Source organism: Dunckerocampus dactyliophorus, chromosome 15 (assembly GCF_027744805.1).
Source record: "Dunckerocampus dactyliophorus isolate RoL2022-P2 chromosome 15, RoL_Ddac_1.1, whole genome shotgun sequence".
NCBI classification, from domain to species: Eukaryota; Metazoa; Chordata; class Actinopteri; order Syngnathiformes; family Syngnathidae; genus Dunckerocampus; species Dunckerocampus dactyliophorus.
The window spans coordinates 24,144,423-24,165,305 of NC_072833.1; the positions used below are offsets into that span (position 1 = coordinate 24,144,423).

General features: G+C 42.6%; 1 protein-coding gene across 1 annotated transcript; it reads right to left on the bottom strand.

The window, feature by feature from the left end:
• Nucleotides 1–8,678: 8,678 nt before the first annotated feature.
• acsl5 (acyl-CoA synthetase long chain family member 5) lies at nucleotides 8,679–16,352 on the bottom strand. Its single transcript, XM_054800832.1, has 20 exons — nucleotides 16,197–16,352; nucleotides 16,020–16,131; nucleotides 14,493–14,557; nucleotides 14,323–14,424; nucleotides 14,124–14,223; nucleotides 12,827–13,005; nucleotides 12,607–12,639; nucleotides 11,102–11,153; nucleotides 10,956–11,029; nucleotides 10,810–10,887; nucleotides 10,618–10,752; nucleotides 10,404–10,538; nucleotides 10,250–10,345; nucleotides 9,950–10,022; nucleotides 9,768–9,856; nucleotides 9,573–9,689; nucleotides 9,257–9,400; nucleotides 9,095–9,196; nucleotides 8,941–9,012; nucleotides 8,679–8,816 (listed from the first exon to the last, which is right to left on the bottom strand). Exons 1-20 carry the CDS (start codon nucleotides 16,350–16,352, stop codon nucleotides 8,679–8,681), a joined length of 2,052 nt encoding a protein of 683 aa, XP_054656807.1.
• Between the last annotated feature and the right edge of the window lie 4,531 nt (nucleotides 16,353–20,883).

Below are 20,883 nucleotides of genomic sequence, written 5' to 3' on the forward strand. Positions count from 1 at the left end.
CACAATTTAACCGTTCAAACACAACGTCATTTACGTTGAATTCACATTTTGAGCGCATTTTCTGGGATTTCCGAGCATACTTGAATGCAGCAAATTGTACTTCCGCATTCAGAGTTACAAAGTGAGCGATGAGAATATTCACTTATTGTTTTTCGTTGTCTTTCTGTTTATTTAGACGCCTAATAAACACGTTTTTATGATGTCGAGATGCATTCAGTGTCCCTGAATGCATCTCGCGGTCGTGCAGTGACAATGAGAAAGTGTTGTTCCGACGACGGAGGGACTAAGACGCGTTTGTGGGTTGGAAATGCATATATGTTGTTGGAATTGCACCGCTGTTGATGTGTTCTGGTTAGATTAAAAGTTATAAAAGAGCGTCAGACTCTGTGGGGAACTACACTGTGCTGCCGTCTGTCCTCATAACAGTGAGATGTGGCTTGCCATAAGGTGTATGCGTTAATTATGCTAAAACAAATAATCTAATTAATCAACTAAATTAGTTACCACTGTTAACGGGCTATTTTTGACAGCCTTATTTGGATATATATTTTTTTCTTTAATATTTCAACTATATGCTACTAAAATTACATTTTTTCCCTCATAATATTATGCGTTTGTCGTAAAATTGCGAATACATTTTTTTTCTCTTAGTATTTTGACTTTATTCTTGTACAATTATTGCAGATTTTTCCATTTTGCTAGTTTTTAAAAAAAAGTTTTCTTGTTAAATAATATTTTTAGAATGTGCCGTGCTTCGGGATGCAAACGGTCCCCGGGCCGCACTTTGGACACCCCTGATTCAAAGCATGCATGAGTATGAGTCGAGGTGGTACAACACTCAGTATAAATCCGATACAAAACTGAAGAGGAAGAAGTAATCTACCTACCAAACATGTATACGAATGAAAATACATCCGATATGATATGAAAAAGCAGCATTTTCAAGGACGTCCCAGTGTCAGAATTTACCGTCAATTACTTCCGGGAATTCTAACATTCCTACAAGTGAGGATAAGCGGCATAGAAATGAATGACTGGAAGGAGCAAGCGCATATCAGTGGGCCGATATTATCGGATATCCCTATTAACTACCAAAATATTCTTTGTGCTTCTCAACAAGCAGCAGGTGCTCCATCGTGCTTGCAATATAAAAACCCAAAAAGAAGTGATGGAGGAAAGTTTGTTTGTATTTCTGAACATCTTAGCTAAACCAGTGAGCCTGCATGTTGTTATTGTTTGTTTGCCAAGGCAACGCCATGCAAGCTGATGGATCTCCATGGAGACGACAATCACGCAGCATGATGTCTCCGGGTTCCGTCCTCGAGGTTTGGATGGAAAGTTTGGTCAAACTCAAGAAGCAAACGAGTCCTTGTTGGGAGTCTATAATGGAATCATTCTCCACAATGCCACAAAGGGAGAAAAGGTTATGGAGCACTTGTTGATGGGGAATAAAAGAGGCTCATTTAGACAGGAGAAATCCCACGTGCACGCGCGCGCACACACACACACACACACACACACACACACACACACACACACACACACACACACACACCAAGTGACATAAAGCAGACACAAAAACATGAGTCACTTTGTCTCACAAGCCGTCTTTGTCTCAGGACCACCGAGTCATCAAGAGAGACCACTGCAGGGATGGACATCATAAACACCCGATTGTTTGGAATTGATTGTTGATTGATGGCGTCTTGAAGAAAATGGGGAACAAACTCACACACACACGACATCCGGGCTATCAGAACATTCCATAAATTCCAGGTTTTCCCGCAGTTTCACATTTCCGTTGAAAATGAACCGGCCAAAAAAAACACCAACAAAAACTAGCGCAAGTGCATTTCTCAACCGATTCCAACCATTCCGCTATTGTGACATTCACTCCCTCGGGACATGTGGGCTAACCGTTTCTCAGGTTTGAAAAATTCCCAGTTTTCCCCAAATTTCACATTTCCCCACCCCATAATTCCCACTGAAATGAATGAAGAATTTTGACCAATTACACAACCGATCCAAACATTCAGGCGTCAAACCATTCACTTCATTCAGCTCATTCCAAAAATTCCCACTTTTCCGGTAATTCCACATTTTCCGAAACACAAATTCCCAAATTCTCTTTGAACTTGAGAATCATTCCATCCATCAGGGTTTCTCAATGGATTCAAACCATTCCAATGTCAAAATGCTCAGCTCATTCGGGACATCTGGGCTATCTATTGATACATACTAAAAATGTCCACTTTTCCTAAAATTCCACATTTTCACGGACATAATTCCCATTCCACCTCGTCGGAAAAGGGTGGATTGCACTCTTTGGGTTAGGAGTGAGGTCTTGCCCCAGGTGGAGGAGTTGAAGTATCTCGGGGTCTTGTTCACGAGTGAGGGAAGGTCGTAGCGTGAGATTGACAGGTGGATCGGCACAGCGTCTGCAGTAATGCGGTCGCTGTGCCCGACCGTCGTGGTGAAGACAGAGCTGAGCCGGAAGGCAAGGCTCTCAATTTACTGGTCGATCTATGTTCCCATTGTCACCTGTGCTCATGACCTCTAGTCCAGATGCCTCCTGGACGCCTCCCTGGTCAGATCTTCCGGGAATGCCTAGCCGGGAGGAGGCAGACCTAGGACACGCTGGAGGGATTATGTCTCACAGCTGGCCTGGGAACGCCTGGATGTCCTGCTGGTGGAACTGGAAGTGGAAAGAAGACTGGACTTCCTTACTGAGACGGTTGACCCGGACCCGGGTAAGTGGAAGACATTCCTCTCGGTAGAAATTCCAATTGAAATAAATTGCAAATTTATCAGACAATTCAAACCATTCCACCATCTAAATATCCAGCTCATTCAAGACATCAGGGATACCAACTGCTAACATTCCAAAACTCCCCAGTTTCCTGCTCAAGGATTCCCATTGAAATGACATTGAAATTCAAATTCCACATTTCTCAACCGCTTCAAACTATTCTGGCGTCCAAACACTCCCACTTTCTCCTGTAATCTCGCTTTCTGTACAGCAGCGGTCACCGACCTTTTGGATCCCAAGATCCCCGGTCTTGGTCGTGAACCTTGGCAAGATCTTATAGATTTTGTAGAAAGTTTTTTTTTAAGTGATAGATATTTAAAGACAAAGTTTTGTGTTATTATTGGTTGTTGGTGTCAACTTTCACTTTTTTTTCCCTCATTGTTCTTTTGCTCTCACTGGTTGGCACCTCCGGCTGGGCTTTGGGGACCGAGCTCAGCGCTGGGTGCATGCCTGGAGAGTGGCGAGGCGTGCAGGCATGTTCAGCGGTCAAAATGCGTGTCTGTTGATCACTCTCTGGGACGGGAGGGCACTGACATGGTAATGCATTTATTTTTCCCAACCCAGTCATCCCTCGCAATATCGAGGTTCGATTATCGCTCCCTTCGCCATATCGTGTTTTTTCAGAAATGAATTAATGAATAAGTGATGGCTGTTTGGTGGTAGACTATGGTCTACTTTAGTCAAACATATTGAAATACAAGTGATATGTAGCATTCTGGTTGCTGGGCGACAGTAATGACAAAAAACATTGAGACATTAGCTTACATTGCATTACCTTAACACTGCATGAAGTCAAAAAAGTTCTCCCATCCCGTGTGGAAGTGGTACATTCGGGGCCTTTTAAGATTACAAGAGATAAATTTGAGGCTAGCTGGTTAGCTTGCTAGCTTGTTGGCTCAATAGCTTGCTAGCCCGAGTCCCTGCAGCATAAGAGTTGTAAACAATTAATAATAGGAACTTAAAGGTGACTATATGGGTGTTATTTCATGTCTACGGGGCTCTAATCATTTTAAAACTCGTATTTAGAAAGTCATAAACAGCTTTACCATGTTCCAACTCCGAAAATATTGCATTTATTAACATCGAGTGTTATGTCACGGAAATTCGTTTAACGTAGTCGGGTCTCAAACCAATTGACCGCTATAAACGAAGGACGACTGTGTTTTCGCCATTGTAGCGGAGGGTATGTGATTTAAGCAAATGTGCTGGAGCACCTCATCCGCACAGCTGCTGCGGTCAGAGAGTCTGACGCAATGGAACGTTTGATGTGCTTTATTGATAAACAGTTCTCTTTTTTGATTGATTTTAAATTGATATAATGTCTGTTGTATTGTCTGGTATCTTTTATCACCAACACAGACAGACATAAACATATACGCACATTTCAACAGCAGCTGCCCGGCCTGAATGTCCCATTGGTTCTTAGAAGGACCCTTAGCTGCCCTGTAAGGTGCCTGGCGTAAAAAACAGGAAGTCCGCCCTGAACAGTGCCTGCGCTAAATATAAAAAGTATCATTAGGGAATTTTCGACAGCGATCGAGCGGGCAAGTCACAAACATCGACGGGTTGTTGACCCCTGCCATACAGCATTTCGGGGCTTCGTCATTCACACAGTTAAACAGGTCGGCTATCTTGTTGGGCATCAACGTTGTTATTATCGCTCCAGCTGAGAGTACAATCGAGAGCGTTGTCTCGCCTCAACAAGGTGACACTAGCTGGCCTGCGCTGAGCTGGTGTTTACTGGTTCCATGACAATAGCCGGCACGGAGAGGCACCCGCCACCAAAGCGACGTGCTGAGTCAGCCCAACCCGACTTTTGTCATCACAATGAGGGCGGAGGGGTGGGAGCGAGGGGGGGGGGTGTCCTTTGTGAATAGCTGCCAGAGCTTTTGTAACCTTTCAGAGTGGCTATGAAGGCCAATAAATGACTTACTTCCTGCTTACATGTCATCACCATGTGGTCTGTTTGCTCTTCTGCGGAGACACAGGTGGAGTCAGCTGATGTTTGCTAGCTTGCACGCTGTCGTGACAACAGGCCGCTATTAGCTTGAGTGCTGTGGTCAACCATTAATGGACGCACGCTGACAAACGTGCTGCTTTGCAGCCTGCTGGTGTGTTGTCGTACAACGACTCTTGACGGGGGCGGTGCCCTCGTAGCTTCTGCTTTTGTACCATTGACACTTTTACGCCGCATGCAAATGTATCCGAACACATTCCACCTACAGGAAGTTCAAAAGGGAAGAACATGTGGCGTGGTCCCTCCCCCATTGCAGCTTTGGAACGAATGCCTGTGCACTTGTCAAGTTTTTCACACCAAACATTTCCAAGCATGCCTTCATGGAGTATTGAGAACACAAAAGGGTCTTCCCCAAAGTGTTCCCACAAAGTTCAAAGCATAATTAGGCTCCAGGGACAACTAAGGACTGTAGTTCAACCTCTCATTCATTGATTAGGAGGCTGAGAAGGTGAAAACTACAAATATGGTCATTCCGAACCTACAAAACATCAACAGAGCACATCTACATCGCCTTATTATAGAACCCAATGAAAAGAAAAGACACTTTTCACCTTAAAAGCAGCCAACAAAAGCAACAAAACACAAACAGAAACGTCCAAGACAACCTTCCTGCACATTTAGCTCTGACAGCGACGCTATTAGTCTGTCAGCAGAATTAGTATGCATGTATCGCCCAAGAAGTCAGGTTAATGGCACACAGTGATCATAATTGCATGTAAAACTATGAACATTGACTCCATTCGACTAGATATGACCACACACACGCACAGAAAGAGTGTTGCGCAAGGGCAGTGATGATTAACCACAACTACAACCACATTTTAGCACAACTAAATTAGCATTTGTCTCAAACCGTACAACATTTGCAACAATCTGCTTTTATTTTGCACATTTAATACAAAAAACCGTGCACATCATCAAATACTTTGATGCTATTTTAGCTGCTGCAGCACAGCATCAGCCTGCACGGGCTCTTCAAGACATGCTCCGTTTAGTGACAGGACCTGGTGAACAAGATCTAACAGATCGTTTCGAAAGTAAGACTTGTACGAGCACTAATTCATGTCATGAGCTGCTGCAGGCTCTCTTGGATTCCATTCAAAGAGAGACAAGGGCATATTTTATTTTAAGTCTTATATTGCTCTTTAGAAACGTTATTTTCCCCGTTAACAAGTCCAGGTGGTGCTAGAAAGGCGTGGGTGGCGAAGTCTCCTTACCTGCTGACGGCGGGCACCTGTGGCGGGAGAGGCCATGTTGGTTCCCAGGTGAGTCCAATCCACGCAGTCAAATAAATAAATAAATCCACACGCGCAACAACGCCGGACCCTCGGCGGGACCACCAGAAGGACCGAAACGAGGACCGCTCGGAGTGAGCCGAGGCTGGCCGGCGGAGGAGCGACTTCTACTGCGGTGCGTGCGGGGAAAGTTGACCACCCCCACCCGGGTCACATGGAGCCGTCAACACCATGCATGTGACGTCACAAACATCGGGCCCGTCAAGCAAGAACATATCCATCATTGTTATTCCTTTGTTTTAATTTTTTTTGTCCTGTCTCATAATCACTTTTATTTGGTTTGACATATGTAATCTTGTCATCCTGCTCCCTTGTATTTTTCCTGTTCAATAAAGTTAAAGTTAAAAAACAACATACTCATTATTAATACAAACTGAAATAACTTTATTCATATGTCTGCCTGGTCATTACATTAGGTACACCTGCACAATCCAATGTCTTTAAATTATTTTTGACACGAGATCATATTTTTATTGTGGTTGCAACTCTTAATATTCAACTCTGTACAGTTGAACACATATTACTATAACAAGCAGTTACAGTAAGACCTGAAAACATACAAAATAAAAATGTTTTTTGTGGGGGACAGTATCAAACCAAATAATACATAAGTCTATCGCTACCGAGGGATTATTAAATGTAATGTAAATAAATTACTGTATCGGTCAAACGCAACAGTTGCTGCAGTGAACAAATTTCACCACACGAAAGCACTATTGTCTTAAAGTTGCCAGATTACAACAGGTCAAAATATATGCACGTTAATATTTGTTTTGAATTAAACACACACACGCACACTTTGATGTAATGGTACCTTATTCGGAATGTTTATACAGTATATATGTAGTATACAGTATATATAAGTAACGGAGTGTAAAATGTGTTCAATTTGTGGAGTGTTAAATTCTGGCGGAAGTGTTGCAACAGCGCCTGTTGCCGGCGAAAGGTGGCATGTGCAGGTTGCAGTTGGATATACAGTTGAGCTGTGAGGAATGAGACGTTTTATAATGGCCGGGATATTTGGAAAGTTAATGCTTATGTGTTCATATTTTGTAATTTACCATGTAACATACACCAAAGAACATTGGCTAATTGTCACGCGGCCGGACTGCACGTCAAAGCAACGTTTTGCAGACAAAAATACACTTTTTGTGTTAAACTAACTTGTAATTGCAGAGGTACAGTTTAGATAATCCCGTGACCAAAATCTATGATCATATATCACTTTTATGTCAAACGGTGTTACAGGTAGTATTTTATGTCCTTGTGATTGTTTTGTGCCAAAGGTACTGTTTCTACGTTGTTAATGCTAGCCATGATAGGTTTCATTCAATACCGCAACCTGGAGCCATATTGGTTGTGGGAGATGCACTCAAGGACATCATGTAAACACTGTTACAAACTTTTCAGTAAAAAAAGTAGCTATTGGCTGTCCTAGAAGTCGCTATCTGGTTTGCATATGATCTTGTAAAATGCTGTAGGAGAGACGAAAAGAGTGAGTAAAAACACTTTAATTACGTCTAGAACTACAAATAAACGTGATTCTTGGTTTGCTAATTAAAAATTGTCCATTTCATAAAAATAAAATATTTTATCTCGGCCAGCGCCTCTCAAAGTTCTCCCATCACACGTTGGCTATTGACAACTTTAAAATTAGCACAACTGAACAGTGAATAAGATTATGCTGTGTTTATTGTATGGCTCACGTTAACATGATTCAGTGTGGTTCATGAGAGGCACACTCTTTGCAATACATGTAATAGCACCTGGTTTATTAATTACATTTGATCGAAGAATTGTAAGATAACCCACTTCATTTTACAAATAGAGTAGCAATAGACTAACAAAACATAGGCTTGAAGATTAAACATGCGTTTTAGATCTCGCTGTGGAGAACAGGGAGAGTTCCACGGCTCATGCAAGCATGATTCATTTATACTTTCGATGCATCGTGCTCCACATCATGCTGTGTGCCATGGAAGCTGACTGTACACTGCCAGCTTGTGACACCCTTTGAACGCGGCGCACCTGTCAACAGCACCCATTGTTGCTCAGTGAGAACAAAATACGTTTTCACTTTCGAGTCCCCAAACACCAGAATACTCCCCAATGACAGAAAAAGTCGCTAGTTGCTTTTGAGAAAACGTCAAGGCGGGTTGGAATGTCACCAGAGCTCACAATAAAATTGTAAAGTTGGCACCACTGCATGTAAAGTTTAGTTTTTTTTGCGTTAAACGGATTATAAAAGATTTTGTGCGTCAAAGTATAAAATGTGAAAACATGATTGCAAATATTGTGAATTAAAAGAGTCACAATACAATCATAACCAGCTGAAACACTTTTGTAAAATGGAAGTTTTCATAATACAGAGCTGTAAGAAATGAGGTTATCCCGTGACCGAAGTAAACACTCATCTCATTCCTCTGTCAAACTGTAACAGGACAGATATAATCCACCTGACTGCATGGGATGCATTAAAGTGAAGCTGCATGTTCCCCATTTAGCCTAACAGTCTGATTACTTAGATTCAACAAGACAACTTCGTTGGCATTTCATTTTATTGCGCGTTTGCGTAAAGCTGGTCGATTTGCGTCCTGAAGAAATCCTTGAGGTCAGCTCTCTTGGCTTTCAGTGTGGGGGTCAAGAGGCCGTTATCAATGGTGAACTGCTCCGGGTGTAGATACACATCCTTCACCTTACCAGGACAGAGAACAGTGTAGGATAGGTTATTGTTCAACAGAAACTCATTAAAAGCAACTATAGAGGGCAGCTTGAGCAACATGCTGTAACGCCAAGCAAACTCATGATGGGTTTGTTACCTGCTCAAAGGATTTTAGTCCTGCTTCTTTTCCCAGACTAATCATGTCGGACAGAACAGCTTTCTTGACCTCCTGCAAGACAAAAACCTTCCATGAAAGCATTCTTCACTCCTTGCAGTCTTTTCCCAGCTGTTGTATGGAATCAAACAGGGACCTTGTTGTTGCACAGTTCTTCCATGGAGCCCTGGCATCCCAGATTCTTGGCGAAACCCGGCAACACCTCCGGATCGGGAACCACAACTGCAACCAGGAAGGCCTGGCGAGACCAAGAAGTTGCAGCATAGGAGACTGGCAGCTATGTACGCACTGGTCTTACCTGTAGACTGTCTCCATGCACAAAGACTTGGGCCACCGGTGCACTTCGCACGTAGACATTTTCAATCTTCTCTGGTGCGATGTACTCGCCCTGAGCCAGCTTGAAGATGTTCTTCTTGCGGTCGATAATCTTCAGAACTCCAGTCTGACCACAAGGACAGAAGAGTAGCCTTAAGCCTGGTTTATGCTTTTGCATCGAGGTGCCAGCATGCACCACGCCAGCTTGTTTGTTCCCCTCCGGCGCAGGGACCGTGCAGAAACATCATCCCTGCTTCAGTTGCCATGAAAAGTTAGCAAAGTAAAACAGTGAACTTCACCTGCAGCCATTTTCCAATGTCTCCAGTGTGGAGCCAGCCATCTTTATCCAAAGCCTCAGCAGTCTTCTCAGGGTCTTTCAAGTAGCCTTTAAATACATTGTTTCCCTTGATGCAGACCTGCAGTCGACCACAATGATGATTCGTCATCCACGCAGAGCTTCATGACCATCACAAGTCCTTAGTCCACAAACTCACCTCGCCTTCACCATTGGAGGCAAAGTAGTTCATCTCTTCAACGTCCATCAGCTTCACCACGTTGCACGGCAGAGGAACCCCAACGTGTCCTGAGATCAAACCATTCACAGGCCCGTAAGCAAGAAAAGACCACAACAAGGACGTTCAACATGGAGTTTTAGCAGACACAGTGGACTTTGTACCCGAAGTGGAGTCTCCAGGCATGGTGAAGGTGCAGCCGGCCGTGCACTCTGTCTGACCGTATGCCTCAAAGATCTACCATCAGTCACATGGGAACCAGTGGTTATCATGGCGATGGGTAGCAACCAAAGAAAGTTACATGTCATGGATTAATTATCAATGGGCCTCATTCACAGACACTGAGAAATAACCACTCGAGTCATTCTTTTCTTGGATTCTGAAGACTTGCAGTACCACCCATGTTGGTGAATGAGGCTCAAAAGCCTGGAAGAAGTGGAACTTTACTCCAGTGAGAACGTTACCTGGCAACCGAGTGAGGCCCTGAGGAAGTCCAGAACAGAAGGCGAGATGGGTGCCGCCCCTGTCACCATGACTCGCACTCGTCCACCAAGAGACTCCTAATTGACAAGTCACCAATCAGTCACTTCCTGCATGTTTTGTTCTGTGATGTCGTACCTGCACTTTGTGGAAGATGAGCTTGTCCCAAATGCTGTTGTTCCTCACAATTCCTTCCCGAACCTCTGCCAGTTTCCTCTCCACTGCAAAGTTGAGGAGCCATTTTTTGAAAGGCGACTTGGCACTGCTCTGCACCTAGACACGGGAGAAAATAGACTAAAAAGACAGCAGGAGGTGAATTTTTTTTAATTAGTGACAAGGTGCTACTACTAACTCTATCATAGACCCGGTTGAGAAGTCGAGGCACGACGGGGAAAATGGTGGGCTGCAGGGTCTTCATGTCGTCTGGCAGCAGTCTGATGTCCCCCTGGAAGAACCCCACTCGAGCTCCGGCGCCGTACATGACAGTCTGCAGGAAGGGGAGACTGATACTTCGGCAGGTGTTGAACCACAATCAAGTTCTTACCTGCACTACTCTCTCGAACATATGCGCCAACGGCAGGAACGAGATGCTAATGTCTTCAGTATTTGGAACAATGGACGTCTAGGGGAAGAGCAGCAGTTAGCATAACACCTAAATGCACTTCTACATACATTTTAAAAACGGGAGACCTCAAAGGCTTTGACGACACCAGCAGCATCAGAGACCACGTTCTCATGGGTCAGCATTGCACCCTTGGGATTCCCTTTGAAGAGACATTAAATGACTATCTTGTCTGAGCTCGTCTTTCTGGTTCCTCGCCCATTTGTATGTTCACCTGTAGTTCCACTGGTGAAGCAAACAATGCTGAGGTCTTCTGGCTTTGGTGGCTGCAGTGGACAACAGAACATCCTTACAATCAAAGCACCTTAAATCAGGGGTGTCCAAACCTTTTCCAGCAATGGCCGCATACAGAAAACATTGTGTGCATTAAAAGATCTGTCCACCTATATTCTTCCGCTTGCCTGAGGTCATCATGGGGGTAGCAGCCTAAGCAGGGAAGCCCAGACTTCCCTCTATAAAGCTACTTCAACCAGCTCCTCCTGATGGATCCGAAGGTGTTCCCAGGCCAGTTGTGAGACGTGCCCTAAACACCTCCTCAGGGAGGCGTCCGAGGGGCATCCTGACCAGATGTCCGAGCGACCTCATCTGGTTTCTTAATGTAGAGGTGCAACGATTCTCTGTCTCCCAGATGACAGTGCTTCTCACATTCTTTAGGGAGAGCCCAGCCACTCTTGAAATACTGTAAACTCATTTTCTGCTGCTTGTACCCATGATCTTGTCTTTTTGGTCACTATCCAAAGCTCATGACCATAGGTCACAGTAGGAACGTAGATTGACCAGTAAATTGAGAGCTCTTCCCCACAACGAACGGATGCAGAGTCTGCATCGCTGCAGACGCCGCACCGATCTGCCTGTCCATCTCACATTCCACCCTTCCGTCCCTTGTGAACAAGACCCCAAGGTATTTCAAATTCTCCACTTGGGGATCTCATCCCCAACCCGGAGATGGCACTCCACTCTTTTCCTGGCAGCGACAGTGCGTTAAAGCAATTAAACTTTGATATAGCCCCTTACATCAACTTTGGCTGAACAAAAAAAAAAAAAAAATGGAACAACATTTATTCAAAGACAAAATAAGTGTCAATGCTCTTATGTGCCAAATGCAGTTCAGAACAAATGAGTTTTGCTTTAAATGCAAGTCTGATGGTCTGCAATTCAACAGGTAAGTCGTTCCAAAGCCTGGCACCAGCAACAGAAAAGGACTGGTTGTAATTGGGCCGAGGCACCTCAAGCAGCTGTTGGTTGGCAGACTGCAGAGCTCTGCTTGGGCGATGAACGTTAAACAGCTCACATAAGATGGCACACTACCATGAAAACATTAAAAGTTTCAAATAAACTCTGAAACGGACTGGAAGCCAGTGATGTGGCTCTGTCTATGAGTGTGGGTCAAAAGCGTTGCAGCATTTTGAGTAAAGACCAGTTGATATTAAGATGGAGGGCGTTACCGTAATCAATGCCAGAACTAATGAACACATGCATGGCCATTTCAAGATCTCGCTGACTAATAGCTTAAACTTAACACCCGGATTATTAACCACAGGTTTACAGCAGGGGGCAAGAGGGTCCATATCGGGACAGCACCGGTAAGCAAATGAAAACCAAATGTAATCCACTGTACAGTAGGTCAATATGATATCTGATCAATCCTTTTTACAAAAGAATTTGGCCCTCAGGCCCCATTTGACACACTTGCCTTAGAACGCCATAAACATTACCTACCACTGGCTTCTGGAGGTCACTTTTCCCAGCAGCCTGTGGAGCAAGAAAAAAAAAAAGTTTTCAATATCAATGGTTGTTGCTTAATGATACATGGCCAAAATTAGTGGGACATATTCCCACAGAAGTGCAGCTAGAACATCCACTCTTCATAGACTACGCTTGCACGCATACAACTTTGAGACGCAGCATGTCCCATTACTTATTCGTGAAGCTGAGATACCTCCACATCCTGCATGGACACCACGTCCACGCCGCACTTGGCTCCTCGCTGGACCAGGTCCGAGTCGAAGGGATCCATGACGACAACTGTTTTGAGAACGGGAGTGTGGCCTCTCTCACGGTTCTGCAGCAGAGTTTCGGCTTTTTTCTGATTGTCACACAGCACCGTGGAGATGTCCGCTGAACAGAAGACATTTCAAGTAGATAAACGAAGGTCTAATTAAAATTAAAGCTGCGAGCAGCGTTGGACCAATTTTATCAAAGTCCCTAGCTGGGACTCGTTCTTTGACATACAATCCCGGTTTTTGCCCAAAACCGCTAGCGGAAACGTCGTGTTTGTTTTGAAACGTGGGCTCAGTAGAGCTCTGTGCATCCTGTCACGATAGACTTCAAATTTTGTGACAATCCATGGAACTTTTGGGACCCCTGAGAAATACATTTTTCACCAAACCCGATGCACTTGCAATTTTTGGTGATTTTTCCATGCATGTTAAGGGCCTCAAAAATACGAAGAAAGTCAATCAATAGTTTCACGTTGGTGCTTTGGTCCCAATTAAAACTGCAAGCAGCCCACATAACTGGGTTCACGCAAGTAAACTTTGTCATTTCCTGTTACTACTGGGTGGCACTGAAATTCAGGTAGTGACCGATGCATAGCTTCAGGATGTCACCTCCATCATACGTATTCATTATTATGATCTGACCTCGTGGAGCAGGGCTTACATTTTTTGTGGCAAATCGCTAGACTGTCCAAAGTTTGTTGCCATGCCCTAAAATGCTTTGCAATTTATCATCGTCCATCTGTCAAGTATCTGCGATTCGGATTTGGGCTCATTTGCTCAAAGTTCCTCGGAGGACTTGGTCAAAATAAGATTTCTGGTTTTGGGCCGAAATGGACGGTCCAAACCAAAACAGTCAACTTCCTGTGGGTTTGCGAGCAGACCATTTCTGTTCGCAAACCAGACTATTTTGTGCATCCTGTCATGATAGACGGCTCCAACAAACTTGGCGATGATCGGCGAAACAGGTGGCAGGGGCTATTTTTGTAGGAATGTGTAGGTAAGCCTTATTGAGGGAGTTTTGGGTGTTTGTGTTCAAGAGCCTTGAAATACCAACATTTAAACTTCAGTGAGTTTTCATGCACCCAAAAAGGGGAGAAAATATATACATACAAGTAGTTCTTCCTATAGTGCCTTCAGCTTCACAACCACTGTCACAAAAGATTCCCACAGGAACTGAAGAGCTCCTGGACTTGCTGTGTAATCAGCAGCATTCGAGTGCGGTGAGGCTCCAATTACCTTGGTCGATAATGAAGACAAGAGCCTCAGGACCCAGGGTGTCGTACAGGGGGACCACCACCATAGAGTAGGTGTAACAGGCCAGCTCACCAATAATCCACTGGGAAAAAAAACAACAAAAAACCCAGTGAGTAAAGTTGTGGGCTCAGGAGGGCCACTTGGTAATTACGCCCACTCCCTTTGTGATGTTTGGACTTACCTCTGGTCTGTTCTGAGCAAAGATGCCAATGAAAGTGTTTGGCTCAGCCCTCAAGCCGCGCTGAAGAAGCCCCGAGCCCAGATGTTCCGCTCTATCAGAAACCTTCCAGAGCAGAACAAAAAGTCATGATTCTATCTTGTGTGTGCTTAGATGCCTTTTTTTTTTTTTACCTGTTTGTACCTGAGCCACTGGTACGGCCTCCCTGCTTTTCTGTAGCCCAAACATGGCCCATTACCTGGAGTGTTAGGCGGTCTAAGGTCATGAAATGTGGACATGTGTACTTTCAGGTGATAAAAAAAAAGGTACATTTTACGTGCTTTTGCACCACTGATAAGAGACCATTTCACAATGCACATTAGCGCGTAACACTCAGTTACACAGTGCTCTTGAATGCCTCATGTGAACAGCGCAGCGTAGAACACGGGTGTCCAAACTTTGTCGAGCAACAGTGGGATTTTGACGTTATTTAACTCTTTCAACTTTCTTCATGTAGATGTTCTTCCCACGACTTTATTCCCATAATATTTTAACTTTCCCCCCCAAACTCGATTTCCAAAAATGACAACTTTGCTGTTTTTTTTTTCTTACTTTTTTTTTATTAATGTATTTTTCTTTAAAAGTTTTTACTCTAGTAAAGACTTTTTCCTCATTAAGGTTTCTTGTAAAATTTAAACTTTTTCTGGTTAGAATATGACTTAATATTTTGACTTTATTCTCTTAAAATTACAGCTGATTTTTAACCTACCGTAAAGCACCGTGTATAAACCACTTTTTTTCCCCCACTGTTAAAAAGCAAAAAATCGGGGCGCGGTTTATAGATGACAGGTCTGTGACCAGATGCAGAAATTGACGAGAAGTCCATTTTAGAAGAGCCGCCTGTGGGTCAGACAGTTGCTTTGACTTTAGCGCCCTCTGCTGTACAGTTGCTGAAAATGCTTGTGTATGCAACTAACTTATCTGACGGCTGTCTGTATTTTCACAGTGAAACCATCTCATATACACTGAAGCTAACCTAAGCTTCCAATGTAAAATACAACGTTGGAGTTTATTCAAATTCACACTGAAGCAATGCAATAAAATGAGAAAAAGAGAAGCAGTGAAAGATATCAAAACATCTCTGAAAATTGCAAATTTCTTTATTTTGATTTTTATTATTTAATAATCTGTGCTTAGCCATAATATTAAAGCTCTAGATGCCGAAGTTCAGATTTCTTCTTTATTCTTTTTGAAATTGCTTAGTACCTTTACGCATGTTGATTTGAGATTGAGAGATTGAGTTGGCAAGCATTTATGAACTAAAAGCTGGTTTTCTCCCTTTTCTAGACATTTTCCTGAAACCTACCTATGATTACTAAAGAATGGAAAAAGGTAGAAACTTTCCTGCTGAAAGACGGAGTCTTTGATTTGGTAGATTCCACGTTTATACAGTGTAGTACAATATTCCACGTGCATTGAAAGAGCAGTCAAAACAGACTCAAAAATACTGAAGGGGTTGCCTTTTGAAAAATGGCTTGGATTGAATGAGTTCATATTTTGACTGGTAACATTAGTGCTGATTTTTACCTTTTAATTTAAGTTTTATTCATTTTTAAAATGTGCCATGAGCCAATAAAAAGTTGCGTTTTTGATAGCGCTGGTGTAGAAAGACCACAAAGCTGTTCATTGCTGCGTGTGCAGAATAAAAATATCAATATCACCTGAAACTCTCATCCCCCTCTGAAACACCTGATACATGGTCCTGGTGGCGTCGTAGTAATAAGCTAGCAGGTTGTTGTTGTCCTTGAGCAAGGCGACCTTCCTGGCTCCGTCCTAAAAGACGAATATGATGAAGTACACGTCACAATAAAACAAGATTGAAGGCGTCACTGCATCACCTTGATGCCCATGGTCTGGCAGTTGAGGTCAGCTGGGGGCCGTATGGGGGTGGGCCTGTTGTTGAGGTACAACAGGGTCGCGGCCGCCACGACAAACAGTGAGATGATGGCCGGCATGGGGAGGGGCGAAAAGAGCATCTGGAAGAGGAACTCCATGGTGCACACTCTGCAGAGACATTTCCGAAAGAGTCCGCTCAGAGCTCCTTGACGTGTTCTTCGTGAATTGGGGTCAAAGTCAACACTCTTGCACAAGTCGGACTTCAATCACAAGAACCACCAAACGCACCAGCAAAATGTTAATGTGGGTTAGGGTTAAGAGGGGTGGGGGGGGGACCACACACACAAATGCCAAGGTTGCTCTTATGCTAAAAGTGCTGGAAGGCGCAGATAGAACAGACTTGTATGAACCTTTAGATTGTATAGCGAGTGCATATGACAGACGACAGTAAACCTTCACCACTTCACACATCCAATTTCATGGCTTCACTCATGTTTTTTTTTCAAAACCATTAATAAATCATGACTGGTTTGTGGTTGAATACAGCTTAATAAAAAAAAAAAATCTGCATATTTAAGCAAATTTTTACTTTTGCCTAAATGAAACATTTAAGCATAAAATGACCACACACACACACACACACACACGTAAGGCATTCAGAAGATGTATTTAAAGATGTGGTATGTAGTAGTCTACACCGGTCACTGGGTGTCAGTAATGTTACACTGATGAGACAATAGCCACCGTAGAAAGTACTGCACAGAACAGCCTCCTATGAGAGTCTATATTGTGTCATATTTCTATCTTATTATGTCTACTATATTGGGTAATAGGAGTGTAAAGTGCCTATGGGGTGTTATTTCATGTCTAGATGGCTCTAATTAAAAAAAAAAAACATTTAGAAGGCCATAAACAGGTCTAACTACAAAAATAACGATTTATGAATCATAAATCCTGCTTTGCCAAAATTCACTTATGGTCGGATCTGGAACCAATTAACCACAATAAACGAGGGATTATTGTTGAATATTTCAGGTTTTTTGCCATTTAAACCACAAAAGAATTGCATTTCTACATGTATACAACAACATTCATGTGCTTTATGTGAATTTTGGGTGTAATTTTGTGATGTTTTTGAAGCTAACCGATGAGATTTCATCAAGAAACAGTATAATTGTGTCGCATTTGCACATCAACGAAAGTTGCCACCATTTCCTAAGGATGCCAGCGAACAACACTGGACCAAGCATGGACCCCTGTGGGACACCACAAAGCACTCTTGTAGAAGTGAATCAGTGCTAACATTTAATTATGCGATAGCTGGTTTTAATAAGGAGAATGCTCTTACCGGTGGCTGGTCCCGTCAGTGTCAGCACGCAGCAGAACCTCTTCATTGGCTCTCACACAAGGAGAAGTTAAAGCACTCCCAGGTGGACCTTTGAACTTTGCTTGTTGTGATAAAAAAAAAAAAAACGCAAATTGAGCAGAGACAAACACGATAGCGTGTCAATAAAAAAGGTATTTAGTGGGAAAGAAATCACAGAGGAGGAGCTAGCTTGTCTTCAAACATTTGTGACAAAAAACAAATAGCGAAATGATGAATAATAAATAAAAGCAAATAAAAATCACAGCTTTCAGAGCCGACTTGAAGAGACTAAAAAGCACATTACAGCCTGACTAGTCATTACTGTGGTCCTATTTTAATTGACTTTGAGCAGCCGTGTATTACTATGGGATGCAATGAGGCTTCGCACAAGCCTGACCATGTGCAAATCAAACAAAAGCTTGCGTGTGCGTGTGCGTGTGCACGTTGATCAGAAGGTTACCTGCTGGGATGAGATGTTTTGGCTCAGAATGAGTTGGGATCCCCCGTGGAAAAGCAGCTAAAAATCTGCAGCCGCACCACCACTAATGATCACACCTGTGCTCATTAACGCCTCCAAGTGCACGCAGCTGTGCGCGTGTGCTTGTGTGTGTGGAGATGTGCGGCATTTTGTTTGTTTTCAATCATCTCCTGCACATTAGAGAAGTCAGTGCTAATCAAATCAGTCATTTTCCACTCGAGCGTTTGTGCGTGGAAGTGCGTTTCAGGGTGACCTTTGACGGTGCTTTTATCAACACCAGAGATAATTAACCTTTGGAATTTGTTGATAAAATCTCATCAGGAGCATCAAATGTGTCCTTATGATATCTGACAGGCTTTAAAAAAAAAAAAAAAAGTGAATTTGCTACGACGCAACACGGAGCAGAGGCGCCATACGCAGATTTAAATGAAGTAAAAGTGAAATTGTGTGTAATAAATTTGGATTTAAAGCAAATGTTGAGATTATGTCCCCAATGTGCAGCATCTCGTAGGAACATATGGACACTTCATTAGGTACACAAGAGCTGGAGTAAAGGTGCGCCTTTACAAAGAGGTGGAAAGTAACGACTTCCATTTACTCACGGTACTGTAATCATGGTATTCCTTTTTGTGTATTTCTACTTTTTTATTGTTATTATTTAAAATTATGCACCTAGCATGTTGGCTACACAGGTTCGAGTCTCCCGTGTGTGTGTGGGTTTTCTCCGGGTACTCCGGTTTCCTCCCACATTCCGAAAACATGCATGTTAGCTTCATTGGAGACTCTAAATTGTCCATAGGTATGAATGTGAGTGTGAATGCTTGTTTGTCTATATGTGCCCTGTGACTGGCTGGCCACCAGTCCAGGGGGTACCCTGCCTGTCGCCCGAAGTCAGCTGGGATAGGCTCCAGCACGCCCCCGCCACCCTAGTGAGGATTGGTGAGGATAAAGTCATAATCCCAGAAGAAAATTTACAAGAAGAAAGTTGAAATAGTTGCAACATTTTTTTTTTAAAAAGGCAAAAATGAAAAAAGCAGCTGCACTTTAACGAGAATAAAAGAAAATGCGAGAAAAATTTGTATTCTAACGAGAGAAGAGTCGCCAATCTCACGAGAATAAACTCGTAATATCATGAGGAAAAATAATGTCATTTGAATAAACATACAGTTGAAATATTCAAGAAAAAATGCATTTTTAAAAAGATGTACTATCACGAGAAACAAACCAAACAAAATAAAGTTAAATTAGGTTGTAGGAAAAAGTCATAACATTACGGGAATAAAGTCATCATTAAAATATAAAGAAGAAAAATTGCCCAAAGAAAATTGAAATACTTGGAAAATAATAAAAAAAAAACAACAGCAGAAGTGAAAAAAAACAGGAGAATAAAGTCAAAACATTAGGAGGAAAAAAGTCATATTCTAACGAGAACAAAAGAATAAACTTGCAAAATTATGAGGACAAATAATGTCATTTTAATCACGTAGATTTGAAATATGAAGTTTTAATATCAGGAGAAACAAACCAAACAAAGTTGTCATTTTTAGAAAATGAGGTTGGGGCAAGAGTTACGATATTACGGGAATAAAGTCTAATTATTATGGGAGGAAAGCTAGAATATTACCAAAATAAAATGTACTAAGAAAAACAGTTTTTTTTAATACATGACGAAGCTGAGATGCAGTTTTTTCTTTAAACATATACACTGCTGATCAAAGTCTTAAGATTTTAAGTTAAAAAATGGCTTGAATTTGCATTTTGCACGTTTGGATCTTAAAGAGGTTTTAAGTAGAGCTACAATATGCAAAAACAAGAAGGGGGAGTGAGACAAAAAGCACTTTGAAAAAGTAATTGATTGAAAACAACAATTAAAATGAAATAGGCTGTTTATCACCTGATCAAAAGTTTAAGACCACAGGCTATAAAAGCCAAAATCTGCTCAAAATAGTCATTTTCTGTCAGGCATTCACACCGTCATGCCCTCCTGATGGCTAAAGCTAAAAGCTTTCTCTTTTTGAACGTGGTCGGATTGTGGAGCTGCATAAGCAAGGCGTCTCGCAGCGTGCCATGGCTGCTGAGGTTGGGCAGTAAATCAGTCATTCTTTTTTGAAAGATCCTGAGCATTATGGAACAAAAAAGTCAAGTGGTAGACCCAAAAAAAAATCACACCTGCGCTGAGCCGGAGGATCCAATTGGCTGTCCATCAAGACGCAGGGCGGGCTTCCACCCTCATCAAGGCCTTTACTGGTGCCGACTGCAGCGCAATAACCATCAGACGCCATCTGCGGTAAAAGGGTTTAAAAAACAAAAAAAATGGTCTCCTACTTAAAATCACATTAAGTGTGCAAAATGCAAATTCTGGCAATTTTTCAACTGGTCTTAAGATTTTCATGAGGTCTGTGTTGTTTTACAAAATATCAAAGTTGCATCCTTGTATTTTTTTGCTAGCTATTTTTTAATGCACCAGGAAACAGTATTGATTTATTTTATTTTGCACTTGAAAAGTGTTGCTTCATCAAAGAACATCTGCTTTGAAACGTGAGCCCCCCCCCCCCAATAGTACAGTAGTACTTTTTTGCTTTGACTTGAGTAGATTTAGTCAATTTCAGCAGTACTTTTACTTGAGCACTAAAATAACAGCCTGCATCATTTAAAGCTGCATACACTAAAACACACACGCATGAAATAAAACACGATTACGCTGAGATTCCACGTGGTTGTGCAGGTGTACCTAATGAAGTGTCTGCCTTTTGGTACCGCCCCCTTCTCCTCCTCCCCGCATCATTGGGGGGAGGGTGTGCTACTTCAAGCCCGGTGGCATCAAGTCGCTCAGAGCTTGAAGACG